General features: G+C 39.4%; 1 protein-coding gene and 1 non-coding gene across 2 annotated transcripts; both read left to right on the top strand.

The window, feature by feature from the left end:
- Positions 1 to 487: 487 nt before the first annotated feature.
- LOC112768159 (small nucleolar RNA R71) lies at positions 488 to 595 on the top strand. Its single transcript, XR_003185597.1, has one exon. It is a non-coding gene; the product is annotated as a small nucleolar RNA R71 (small nucleolar RNA).
- An 8,572-nt stretch (positions 596 to 9,167) lies between these two features.
- LOC112763473 (uncharacterized) lies at positions 9,168 to 9,533 on the top strand. The gene has a single exon (XM_025809130.1). It carries the CDS (start codon positions 9,168 to 9,170, stop codon positions 9,531 to 9,533), a length of 366 nt encoding a protein of 121 aa, XP_025664915.1.
- The last annotated feature ends 3,517 nt before the right edge of the window (positions 9,534 to 13,050 follow it).

Consider the following 13,050-nt stretch of genomic DNA (forward strand, 5'->3'; position numbering starts at 1 on the left):
CACCATTATTAAAGCCTTGTTGAGGCTTTTGTTGATCCTTCCATGAGAGATTTGGATGATTTCTCCATGATGGATTATAGGTGTTTCCATAAGGTTCACCTAAGTAATTCACCTCTGCTATTGCAGGGTTCTCAGGATCATAAGCTTCTTCTTCAAAAGATGCCTCTTGAGTACTGTTGGATGCAACTTGCATTCCATTCAGACTCTGAGAAATTATATTAACTTGCTGAGTCAATATTTTGTTTTGAGCCAATATGGCATTCAGAGTATCAATTTCAAGAACTCCCTTCTTCATAGGCGTCCCATTATTCACAGAATTCCTCTCAGAAGTGTACATGAACTGGTTATTAGCAACCATGTCAATGAGTTCTTGAGCTTCTGCAGGTGTTTTCTTTAGGTGAATGGATCCACCTGCAGAAGTATCCAATGACATATTTGATAGCTCAAATAAACCATCATAGAATATATGCAGGATAGTCCATTCTGAAAGCATGTCAGAAGGACACTTTTTGGTCAGCTGCTTGTATCTTTCCCAAGCTTCATAGAGGGATTCACCTTCTTTCTGTCTGAAGGTTTGAACATCCACTCTAAGCTTGCTCAGCTTTTGAGGAGGAAAGAACTTGGCTAAGAAAGCCGTGACCAGCTTATCCCAAGAGTTCAGGCTGTCTTTGGGTTGAGAGTCCAACCACACTCTAGCTTTGTCTCTTACAGCAAAAGGGAAAAGCATGAGCCTGTCTTAACAGTATCATAGATCTGCAAGAATTCAGTTAAGAACTGAAAAGGATCTTCAGATGGAAGTCCATGAAACTTGCAGTTCTGCTGCATCAGAGAAACTAGCTGAGGTTTCAGCTCAAAGTTGTTTGCTCCAATGGCAGGAATGGAGATGCTTCTTCCATGTAAATTGGAATTAGGTGCAGTAAAGTCACCAAGCATTCTCCTTGCATTTTTATTATTTTCGGCTGCCATCTCCTCTTCCTGTTCGAAAATTTCTGTAAGGTTATCTCCGAATTGTTGTATTTTAGCTTCTCTTAGTTTCCTTTTCAGAGTCCTTTCAGGTTCTGGATCTGCTTCAACAAGAATATTCTTGTCTTTGCTCCTGCTCATATGAAAAAGAGGGACAGAAAAATAATAATAATAATAGGGATCCTTTTTACCACAGTATAGAGGTCCCTGTGTGAATAGAAGAAAAGAAGAAGAAGAAATTCGAACACAGATGGAAGAAGGGGTTCGAATTTGGGTGAGATGAAGTGTTAGTAGATGAATAAATAAATAGAAGGAGATAAGGGAGAAGAATTTTCGAAAATTATTTTGAAAAAGGGTTAGTGATTTTCGAAAATAGTTTTTGAAAAAGGTTAGTAGTTTTCGAAAATTAAAATAAAAAATTAAAATAATTAGTTAATTAAAAAGAAATTTTGAAAAAGGGGGAAGATATTTTCGAAAATTAGAGAGAGAGGGAGTTAGTTAGGTAGTTTTGAAAAAGATAAGAAACAAATAAAAAGTTAGTTAGTTAGTTGAAACAGATTTGATAATCAATTTTGAAAAGATAAGAAGATATAAAGTTAGAAAAGATATTTTGAAATCAAATTTTTAAAAAAAGATAAGATAAGAAGATATTTTTGAAAAGATATGATTGAAATTAGTTTTGAAAAAGATTTGATTTTTAAAATCACAATTAATGACTTGATTCACAAGAAATCACAAGATGTGATTCTAGAACTCAAAGTTTGAATCTTTCTTAACAAGCAAGTAACAAACTTGAAATTTGTGAATCAAAACATTAATTGTTATTGTTATTTTCGAAAATTTGATATAAAAATAAGAAAAACATTTTTGAAAAATATTTTTGGAATTTTCGAAAATAACTAAGAAAAATGGAAAAGATTTGATTTTTGAAAAAGATTTTGAAAAAGATAAAATTTTTTAAATTGAAAATTTGATTTGACTCATAAAAACAACTAGATTTTAAAAATTTTTGAAAAAGTCAAATCTAATTTTCGAAATTTTAAGAGAGAAAAAGGGAAAGATATTTTTTTGATTTTTGAATTTTTATGATGAGAGAGAAAAACATGCAAAATGATGCAATGCATGAGAATTTTGGATCAAAGTATGTGATGAATGCAAGAACACTATGAATGTCAAGATGAACACCAAGAACACTTTGAATGTCAAGATGAACATCAAGAACTTATTTTTTGAAAATTTTTATATGCAAAGAAAACATGCAAGACACCAAACTTAGAAATCTTTCATGTATAGACACTATGAATGCAAGAATGCATATGAAAAAACAAGAAAAGACACAAAACATGAAAACATCAAGATCAAACAAGAAGACTTACCAAGAACAACTTGAAGATCATGAAGAACACTATGAATGCATGAATTTTTTGAAAAATGCAAGATGAATATGCAATTGACACCAAAATTTCAACTTGACTCAAGACTCAAACAAGAAACATGAAATATTTTATATTTTTATGGTTTTATGATTTTTTTGTATTTTCTTTTAATTTTTTTCGAAAAAGAAAAATAAGGATTCCAAAATTTTTAATATGAATTCCAGGAATCTTATGTTCTTTAGTCTAAAGCTCCAATCAAAGGGTTAGGCATGGCTTAATAGTCAGCCAAGCTTTAGTATGTAACTCAGACATGACACGCCTGACATACCCTATCCAAAGGAATTAGGCATGGCTTTACAGCCAGCCAGGCTTCAACATGCTTCATGAAACACTAGAATTCATTCTTAAAAATTCTGAAGAAAAATATATTTTTGAAAGATTTTTTTTTTTTGAAAAATTTTTGAAAACTTTTTGAACAGAAAACGAAAAGAAAGTTACCCAATCTGAGCAACAAGATGAACCGTCAGTTGTCCAAACTCGAACAATCCCCAGCAACGGCGCCAAAAACTTGGTGCACGAAATTGTGATCTCTGGTAATGGCTCCAAAAACTTGGTGCTCTAATCTCAATTCATAATTTGTCACAACTTCGATACAACTAACCAGCAAGTGCACTGGGTCGTCCAAGTAATAAGGATAGAAATACTTATGTAATTCATTGGTGAGAATTTTAGATAAGCGTGTAGAGATGCTTTCGTTCCTCTGAATCTCTGCCTTCCCGCTGTCTTCATCCAATCAGTCTTACTCCTTTCCATGGCTGGCTTTATGCAAGGGCATCACCGTTGTCAATGGTTACCTCCCCTCCTCTTGTGAAAATGGTCCAAATGCTCTGTCACAGCACGGCTAATCATCTGAGGTTCCCGATCATGATGGAATAGGATTCACCCTCCTTTTGTGTCTGTCACTACGCCCAGCAATCACGAGTTTGAAGCTCGTCACAGTCATTCAATCCCAGAATCCTACTCGGAATACCACAGACAAGGTTTAGACTTTCCGGATTCTCATGAATGCCGCCATCAATCTAGCTTACACCACGAAGATTCTGATTAAGAGATCCAAGAGATAATCATTCAATCGAAGGTAGAACGGAAGTGGTTGTCAGGCACGCGTTCATCACATTCAGGTTGAAGTGCGAATGAATATCTTAGAAGCGGAATAAGTTGAATTGAATAGAAAAACAATAGTACTTTGCATTAATCTTTGAGGAACAGCAGAGCTCCACACCTTAATCTATGGAGTGTAGAAACTCTACCATTAAAAATATATAAGTGAAAGGTCCAGGCATGGCCGAGAGGCCAGCCCCCATGATCTAAGAACCAGGCGTCCAAAGATGTTCAAAGATACAATCCCGGATTCAAAGATGATCCAAAGATGTCAAATACAATAGTAAAGAGTCCTATTTATAATAAACTAGCTACTAGGGTTTACAGAAGTAAGTAATTGATGCATAAATCCACTTCCAGGGCCCACTTGGTGTGTGCTTGGGCTGAGCTTGAAGTCTACACGTGGAGAGGTCATTCTTGGAGTTGAACGCCAGGTTTTGTGCCAGTTTGGGCGTTGATGAACTCCACTTTGCAACTTAGAGAGCTGGCGTTGAACGCTAGTTTGTGTCATCTAAACTTGGGCAAAATATGGACTATTATATATTGCTGGAAAGCGCTGGATGTCTACTTTCCAACGCAATTAGAAGCGCGCCATTTTGAGTTCTGTTGCTCCAGAAAATCCATTTTGAGTGCAGGGAGGTCAGAATCCAACAGCATCAGCAGTCCTTCTTCAACCTCTGAATCTGATTTTTGCTCAAGTCCCTCAATTTCAGCCAGAAAATACCTGAAATCACAGAAAAACACACAAACTCATAGTAAAGTCAAGAAATGTGAATTTGACATAAAAACTAATGAAAACATCCCTAAAAGTAACTAGATTCTACTAAAAACATACTAAAAACAATGCCAAAAAGTGTATAAATTATCCGCTCATTACCCACGCGGACACGTGACAGAGGCCACGCACCAGAAATTGTAGAAAATGCTCCCAGCGAATTCTGAAGCCTGTTTTGGCCCAAATCCAGGTCCAAAAGGCATTTCAGTTTAATATTGCTTTCTCTTATTTACATTATTGTTATTCCCATCTGAAGACATTTTTATTCCAGTAGATTTACTTTCCTCCCTTTTGGTCTTTGTTAAGAAATCATTAATTCAGGAGTTATCAAACTCAAACATGAATGGTAATTGTTATCTTTGTTAATTGAATTGAACTTCAATAATCCCAATCTTTCCTTAGGAAATAAATAGGATTCGAAGATCAACCAATTAATCCCTTAACCTTCCTTTATCTTAGTAAAGGTTAACAAAGTGGAATTAAGATTCAATTCTCATAATCATTGATAAGGATAGCTAGGATAGGACCTCTAATTTCTCATACCTTGCCAAAAGTTTATTTACAGTCATTTATTTATTTTACTTGCCATTTAAATTACTTGTTCTTTATTTACTTTAATTGCTAATTAAACTATTCACTCCTCATTCTCAAAACCCCAATTTACAATCTCCATAACCAATAATAAGAACATACTTCCATGTAGTTCCTTGAGAAGACGACCCGAGGTTTGAATACTTCGGTTATCAATTTATTTAGGGGTTTGTTACTTGTGACAACCAAAACGTTTGTACGAAGGGATTTCTGTTGGTTTAGAGACTATATCTACAACACGACTGTTTTTATGAATTTCTTTACCACCATAAAATCCTAACGTCAATGCTTTCAATCTTTTATACCTTCATATGTTGAATTCTTTTATACTTTACTTGTTTATATTGCATAATCGGTCTTTAATTTCTTAATTAGTTCAATCATTACAATTTTTCATGTTCTTTTATTGCTTTATATGTTGATTTCTTCATTCACACCCCGTTGATCACTACAACCGGAATGGCACACTCATTGTTCTAAAGTACTCCTAGGGAGACGACTCAGGAGTCTAATACTCTCAGTTTTAATTTGGTTTTGCTTGTGACATATCTTGTGAATTTCCAATTTGATTTGAGGGGCCAATTTGTCGGGTTGGGCCTATACATTCAACGTTAAATCCGTTTCTTTGGATAACCGATTTCCTAACCCACATGTGAGTAGGTTACCCCTCATCACTATCAAATTTTGGCGCCGTTGCCGGGGAGTTCACTTTAACTGCAATGAGTGCTACAATTTTTGGTTGTTGTAAACATGTGAATATTGTGAATACTTGATTTTGGTTTGCCACTTGGCACTAATTAGTAAGAGGCACCTCTATCCTAGTATGGATAGAAACTAACACTTTTTGTTTGTTTAGGCCTAAACTAGTAGATATAATTAGAACATATATACGCATTTGTTCATTGCTTTTGTTGATATCGTTGCATTTTATTTTTCCTATTCATCATGAACTATCACCCTTTTGGCTTGGAGTCTAGTTGTTATCATGTTGCAGGGGGTGGCAATTCCGACGTTGGTTCACCTCAAGGTATGGGATGTCAATTTGAGGGAGGCTCATAAGCAGTCAACTCTTGGCAACAAGGACCGTTGCGAGGGCTCTACGATCCTAATTTCTATCAACCTCTCACACCTAGTGGAACATGTCCTCACTACAGTTTTGGCCATCCATATGTTCATGCTCCATACCCTCGACATGAGATACAACCATCATACGCTCAAGCCCCTATACCTTTTCCACCACCAATTCCATCTTCACCCATCTACCTACCGCCATAAGTGGGACAACGTAACTTTCCCCACCATTCCACCGCAATTAACTTCCCTCATGGAGAGCCTAGCTTTCAAGTCCTCATCCAAGAGCAAAGGAAATTTCAAAGGAAGTAAGAGAATTGCATGGCCACTCTTGCCGAAGCTTTGTCGCGATTAGTACCCTCTCACTCCACCCCTAGTAACCTTGCCCCTCCACCCTTGATACACCCATCAACCCCAGAATCTAGCATTAATGCTATAACTCCGAAAGGAAGTGAGCCGCTTAGTAAGGTAACCCCTCAACCCGCTCTTCCGAAGGAGGAATCTATTGATGTGGGTGAAGAATTTATTGAAGATGGGAGACAGGGCAGACTTGAAGAAAATAGCCACTATGAGCTTCAAAAAGGTCTAAGTGATGATGTGATCTTCCAAGTAGGGAACCTTGAGGAGGAAGAAGATGGAAGTAGCCCTCCAAGTCTCCACAATCAAGAGAACAAGTTACCCCACCATGAAGCAAGGGAAGATTTGAAACCACTACCACCTCATGTTAAGTATGCATTCCTTCATAGGGAACATAAATTTCCGGTGATAGTGGCAACCGACCTCTCCGATCAAGAAGAGCAACAACTCCTCGAAGTTATTCAGAAGTATAAAAAGGTAATCGGATGGAGCTTAAGTGACATTATGGGGATAAGCCCTCAAGTGTGCCTCCATCGGATTTTCTTGGAAGAAGGCGCCAAGCCGGTCCGACAATTGCAAAGACGGCTAAATCCTACAATCCTTGACCTAGTCAAGAAGGAAGTGACTCGCCTCTTGGAAGCGAACATCATCTACCTGATTTCTGAAATTGAATGGGTGAGTCCGGTCCAAGTAGTGCCGAAGAAGTCCGGTGTAACAATGGTGAAGACGGAGAGTGGAGAGCTTGTGGCCACCCGAGTCCAGAACACTTGGCGAGTGTGCATTGATTACCGCTGGCTGAATCAAGTAACATGGAAGGACCATTACCCATTGCCGTTCATTGACCAAATGTTGGATTGCTTGGCAGGTAAATCCCATTATTGCTTTCTAGATGGATACACAGGTTACTTTCAAATTCACATAGCTCCTGAAGATCAGGAGAAATCAACTTTTACTTGCCCCTTTAGAACGTTTGCGTATAAGAGAACGACGTTTGGTTTATGCAACGCCCCGGCAACGTTCCAAAGATGCATGATTAGTGTTTTCTCGGATCTTTTGGAGGATTGTATGGAAGTCTTCATGGATGATTTCAGTGTGTATGGCAGCTCCTTTGATGCTTGTTTAGAGAACTTAGCTAGGGTACTAGAGTGATGCACCAATAATAACCTTGTTCTGAATTTTGAAAAGTGCCATTTCATGGTGAAACAAGGTATAGTGTTGGGTCATATTGTTTCTAAAGACGGAATTTCTGTCGACCCGGCTAAGATCGATGTCATTTCGAGTTTACCTTACCCCTCCTCGGTGAGGGAGATCCTTCCTTCCTTGGTCATGCAGGTTTTTATCATCGGTTCATCAAGGACTTTAGCAAAGTCGCATTGCCCCTTTCCCGCATACTACAAAAGGATGTAGAATTTCATTTCAATGAAGATTGCAAAAAGGCTTTTGACAAGTTGAAGGAAGCGCTAACCACAGCTTCTATTGTGTGAGGCCCAAATTGGAATCAACCTTTTGAGATCATGTGCGACGCCTCGAATCATGCTGTAGGTGCCGTGCTAGCACAATGTGATGGTAATGCTCCTTACACTATAGCATATGCATCAAAAACTCTGGATTTGGCTCAGTCGAATTACACCACCACTGAGAAAGAGCTTTTAGCCATTGTTTTTGCTCTAGACAAGTTTTGACCCTATTTGCTAGGCCCTAAGGTGGTGGTGCATTCGGACCATGCCGCTTTGATATATTTCCTAAAGAATAAGGAGTCAAAGCCTAGGCTCATTAGGTGGATATTACTTTTGTAAGAATTTGACTTAGAGATCAAAGATAGAAGTGGGTCTCAAAATCTAGTGGCGGACCATTTGAGTCGGCTCGAGCATTTAACTCCAGATCCCACTCCTATCAGTGACTCATTTTCCTTAGATACCTTGCAAGCAATATCCCAAAGCACCCCATGGTTTGCCCCGATAGCTAATTACTTGGTCGCTCACATTTTTCCCCCATAATTTTCAAAGCATCAAAAAGATAGATTGAGAAGCGATACTAAGTATTATCTTTGGGATGATCCACATCTGTGGAGGCGTAGAGCGGATCAAGTAATTAGGAAGTACATGCCAGAATCTGAGTTCCAGTCTATCCTTCAATTTTGCCACTCATCTGAGCGTGGGGGTCATTTTGGCCCACAACGAACAGTGAGGAAGGTTTTAGACTGCGGATTCTGGTGGCCCACTTTGTTTAGGGATGCCAACCAATTTTGCAAATCCTGTCATCAATGCCAAAAATCTGGAAACACCTCTCAGAGAGATGAGATGCCCCAACAACCGATGATTTTTTGTGAGATTTTTTATGTTTGGGGCATGGATTTCATGGGGCCATTTCCAAATTCCAATGGGTTTGTGTACATATTGTTAGCAGTGGACTACGTCTCTAAATGGGTGGAAGCAATTCCTACCCATTGCGATGATGCTAATACCGTTGCTTCCTTTTTGAAAAATAATATTATTTGTATATTTGGGTTACCACGAGCAGTCATGAGCGACCAAGGAATCCACTTTTGTAACAGGAAAATTGAGGAATTAATGAAAAAGTATGGGGTTATTCACAATGTTTCTATAGCCTATCACCCCCAAACCAATGGGCAAGTGGAAGTATCTAACAGGGAGATCAAACAAATCTTAGAGAAGGTGGTTAACCCACAGAGGAAGGATTGGAGTTCTAGACTGGGAGATGCATTATGGGCCTATAGGACTGCTTACAAGACTCCAATTGGAATGAGCCCCTTCCGTATTATTTTTGGGAAACCCTGTCATCTCCCAGTTGAGATCCAACATAGAGCCTTTTGAGTGGTAAAGAATTGCAATCGGGACTTAAAGGGGGCGGGAATGGAGCGTAAGCTCCAATTGAAAGAATTAGAATGCCTTAGGTTGGAAGCATATGAAAATGCTCAGTTCTACAAGGAAAAAGCTAAGGCATTCCATGACCAGAATATAAAGCGGAAGAACTTCAAGATAGGTGATGAAGTGCTTGTATACAATTCAAGGTTGCGATTCATGCCCGGGAAATTGAGGTCTAGATGGGATGGGTCATTTAAAGTGGTAGATGTCAAGCCATATGAGGTGGTGGGAGTGATTCACCCCACTAATGGAGTTAAGTTCAAGGTCAATGGTCATAGGGTGAAGCTCTATCATAATCAACCCAAAAATGCCAAGGAGTTGGAGATCTACCTCCTTGGTGAAGTTCTCAAGTGATTAATGAAGCCATGCAAGTCCAACTTAGGACTCTAAACCAAAGTGCTTGGTGGGAGACACCCCACCATGGTGACATTAATCCAACTCTATCTCTTATTTATAGTCGTTTGCCTTGTTTGCCTTTTTGTGATATAATGATTAGTTCAGGTTTGATTTGATGAATTTTGAGTTGTTCAAGTTGTATTACTTGTGGACTATGAATTTGTGCTTATTTGAATGGTTTGGGGTGGGTATGTTGATATACTAAGGGTAGGAACCTTAGCTTTGAAGAGGAAAGAATTTTCTGAAATAGGGGATTTGTGCGTCCGCACCCACCTGTGCGTCCGCACACGCTTTTTCGTGCCCTCTGGTCGCAGCGCCAGCACAGCTTGTGCGTGCGCGCTGCCCAATTTTCTTTGACATGTGCGTGCACACAGCCGCGTGTGTACGCACACAACCCCTCACATACTCCATCTGTTAGGCTACACAGACGTGTGCGCCCACACGCAACTTGATAGCCCCTATAGTGGCAGTGAGGGAACAGGTTGTGCGTGGGGACAACCTCCCCCACTTCTAGCCTCTGTGCATGCGCACGGACCTGTGTGCGCACGCACATGAGCTTTTGTCCCCAAGTTATAAAAAAAAACCGTCTGTGCGAGCGCACGGTTGCGTGCGTCCGCACGTCCTTCTGGCATCCCTCTGGTGGTAGCAATTGCACGCTATGTGCGTTCGCACCCTTCTAAGTTTTTGTCTCTGTGCGTCCGCACAGGACGCGTTCTGGGCAATAACAGGGCGACCTGCCCTGTTGAGAGGCAGCCTTCTCTTTTTTTTCTTCTTCAAAGCTGCCCTCTCTCCCTCTTCTCTACCCAACCCCGCCGGTCCTGGCCGCCGCCGCCACCAGCCCACCGCTGGCAACCACTCTCTCTCTCTTTCTCTTTTCTTCTCTTCTCTTCTTTTTTTTTCCTTCTTCCTTTCCTTCTCTTTTCTATATAAACCATCGATGAGTTCTCTCTTTCGGTGCTTTCTTTTTCCAACAAACCCAACCGCTGTGATTTCGCAGTGGCTATAAGAAGTGCCATTATTTCCCACCTCATTCTTGTCTTCTCAACCTCTATATCTCAGGTTCTTGCTTTTCCTTTCTTTTTATGTTCATATTTTTTGCACTTGCTCAAACTTCATTAGTTGTTTTCCTTATTGTTTCTTTGTATTGCAAAGTGTTGTTGCTTGATTTTTAGGTTGGTTATGAACATATTTGAGCTTAATTGTGATAAAATTGCACATTGCATACCACATGTTCGATAAAATACCTCAATAAACATTTTGTTTGATTCATATGACTTGGCCATCATATGTGTTCAATTTATCTCTTGTTAGGCATATTATATGAATGCTGCAACTTCTTTTATGACTTTTAATGGTAGAAATTGAAATCACCAATGCAATTCCTTGGTTGATTTTAGTTGTAAATGCATTGTGTTGATACAATCTAAGTTTCATTGTTCATCTTGAATTTTAATTGAGTAACCACTCTACAAATGTTCAAACTTTTGATGATGTCTTGATCAAACATCTTTTGGACTTCCAATTGAGAATATTGTATGCGTGATCACTACTTTTTGAGAATGAACAATGAATAATTCCCTCTTATGGTGCTTGCTTGAAGCTTTGAACTGTGAATTGCCTCAAGCGTGCGATTGCCGTGATATCTGGCCGGTGTGTGTGTTCCAATCGCGCGCATCATTGGAATATACACACTGTGTTTCTTGTAAATCACACTACTTCTATAAGCTCTTTTCACATTACTAGTACTTCCTAAATGATTTTACTCCATTGTTGCCCTATGATCTCGAAGCTCTTTTATTTGTATTTTCAGGATGAGGAAGAAGGGTAAGACACCGGTTCCTCCACCAATTGAGCGAACTACCGCTCACTTTCCTGAAGTTTAGGGAGATTGCCAAGGGGATAAATCGGATACCTTGGTTAACCGAAGAGCTGACTCTCAATACGAGGCTATTGAGGCACGTAAAATTTATTGGGAGCGGTCATTGAAGGTTCCAAGCCAATACAAGGCGATTATTCACCAAAGGATCGCCTCGCTTCATTGGGAATTTCTCGAACGAGAACCCATTGAAGTCATTGAGACTATGGTGCGGGAATTCTATGCAAACTACCAAGCATGGGAAACAAAGTCAATCTTCCTCTGGGGTAAGATGTTGGATACATCCAATCAAGCTCTAGAAGCTATCCTGAACATCCCCCACATTCCATTTGAGAAAGATGGATACTCCAAGATAAAAGAGGATGTCTTTGAAGGAAGAATATCTCTGACTCCCATTCTTTAGAAAATAGGCCGTCCTGGTGCATCTTGGGAGAATAGCAAAGGGAAGAATTCTGTTCCCACTAGTATTGCATAGTCTAATTTGAATGCTGAAGCTCGTATATAGCATCAAATTGTGGTGAATTACATCATCCCGAGCACCCACACTACCCATGTGAGATTTAGAACTGCTTTGCTACTTTGGGCTATTATGCAAGGGAATCATATAGCCATCTGCCCTTATTGCGCAAATTGATTTGGAAATTGATTGGGAAGAAGAATGTTAGTATTCCATTTCCATCGATGGTGATGCGCTTAGCAAATGCAGCGGGGGTAGAGAGGCGACCAATGGATATAATGCTTGAGTTTCCTAGAGGCAATAAGTTCATTCCGAGGGGAGATTTGGAGAGATCAACAAAAATAACCCCCTCCAAGAGGAAGACACCCATAGCACCACCATCAAGTCTACCAACTCCATCAACTGCTTCACCTTTTCTCCGTCCTCTTCCAGATCTATTCCGCGACATCTTGCACGATATCTACTACATGGAGCATTTGGAGCACAAACTTTTTGAGTGGATAGCGGCAAAGTTAGAAGGAAGAGACCCCGGCCCGATTCCTATAGCTTTATCTGAGCTAGCTAGGGAGGAGCTCGATGTAGTTGACTATCCCACTCATGAGTCCACCAGCTGAAGGTGGCCCCCTCTTCATCCTCCCGGAACGTGAGTATGCACGGAGGACCGTGCACAATTTAAGTGTTGGGGGGGGGATCGATGACTTTAAGGGGGTAAAAATTTCTCTCTTAAAGACACTTTGTAATATTTCTTGTAGTACTTTTTTTTTAGTAGCTTTATTTCTATGGCATCTTGTTTGGTTTGTTGTGAATATTTCTTTATCGTTTATGGATATTTAGTAGTTAATATTTGCATTTTACATGATATGATGAATAAGTGGTGAAACACTAAGGAATTTCCATGAAATCCTTTTCTAAGGGCATACCATTGATTGAATTGAGGAAAAATTGTTTTATCAACTTTCTTGGAGTATTTTGTTTGTAGAACATGGAAAAAAGAGCTCGAACAACATGCCTTGTGAGATTTGAGCTTTAATAGATGGTTGTATTTTTCAACCATAATGTTGTTCTTATGTGTGATTGTACTCCTTTTTTATTGTGTTCATTGATTTGCATGATTCTTTATGTCCTATATTTGTGTTTGGATG

Source organism: Arachis hypogaea, chromosome 17, assembly GCF_003086295.3.
Source record: "Arachis hypogaea cultivar Tifrunner chromosome 17, arahy.Tifrunner.gnm2.J5K5, whole genome shotgun sequence".
NCBI classification, from domain to species: domain Eukaryota; kingdom Viridiplantae; phylum Streptophyta; class Magnoliopsida; order Fabales; family Fabaceae; genus Arachis; species Arachis hypogaea.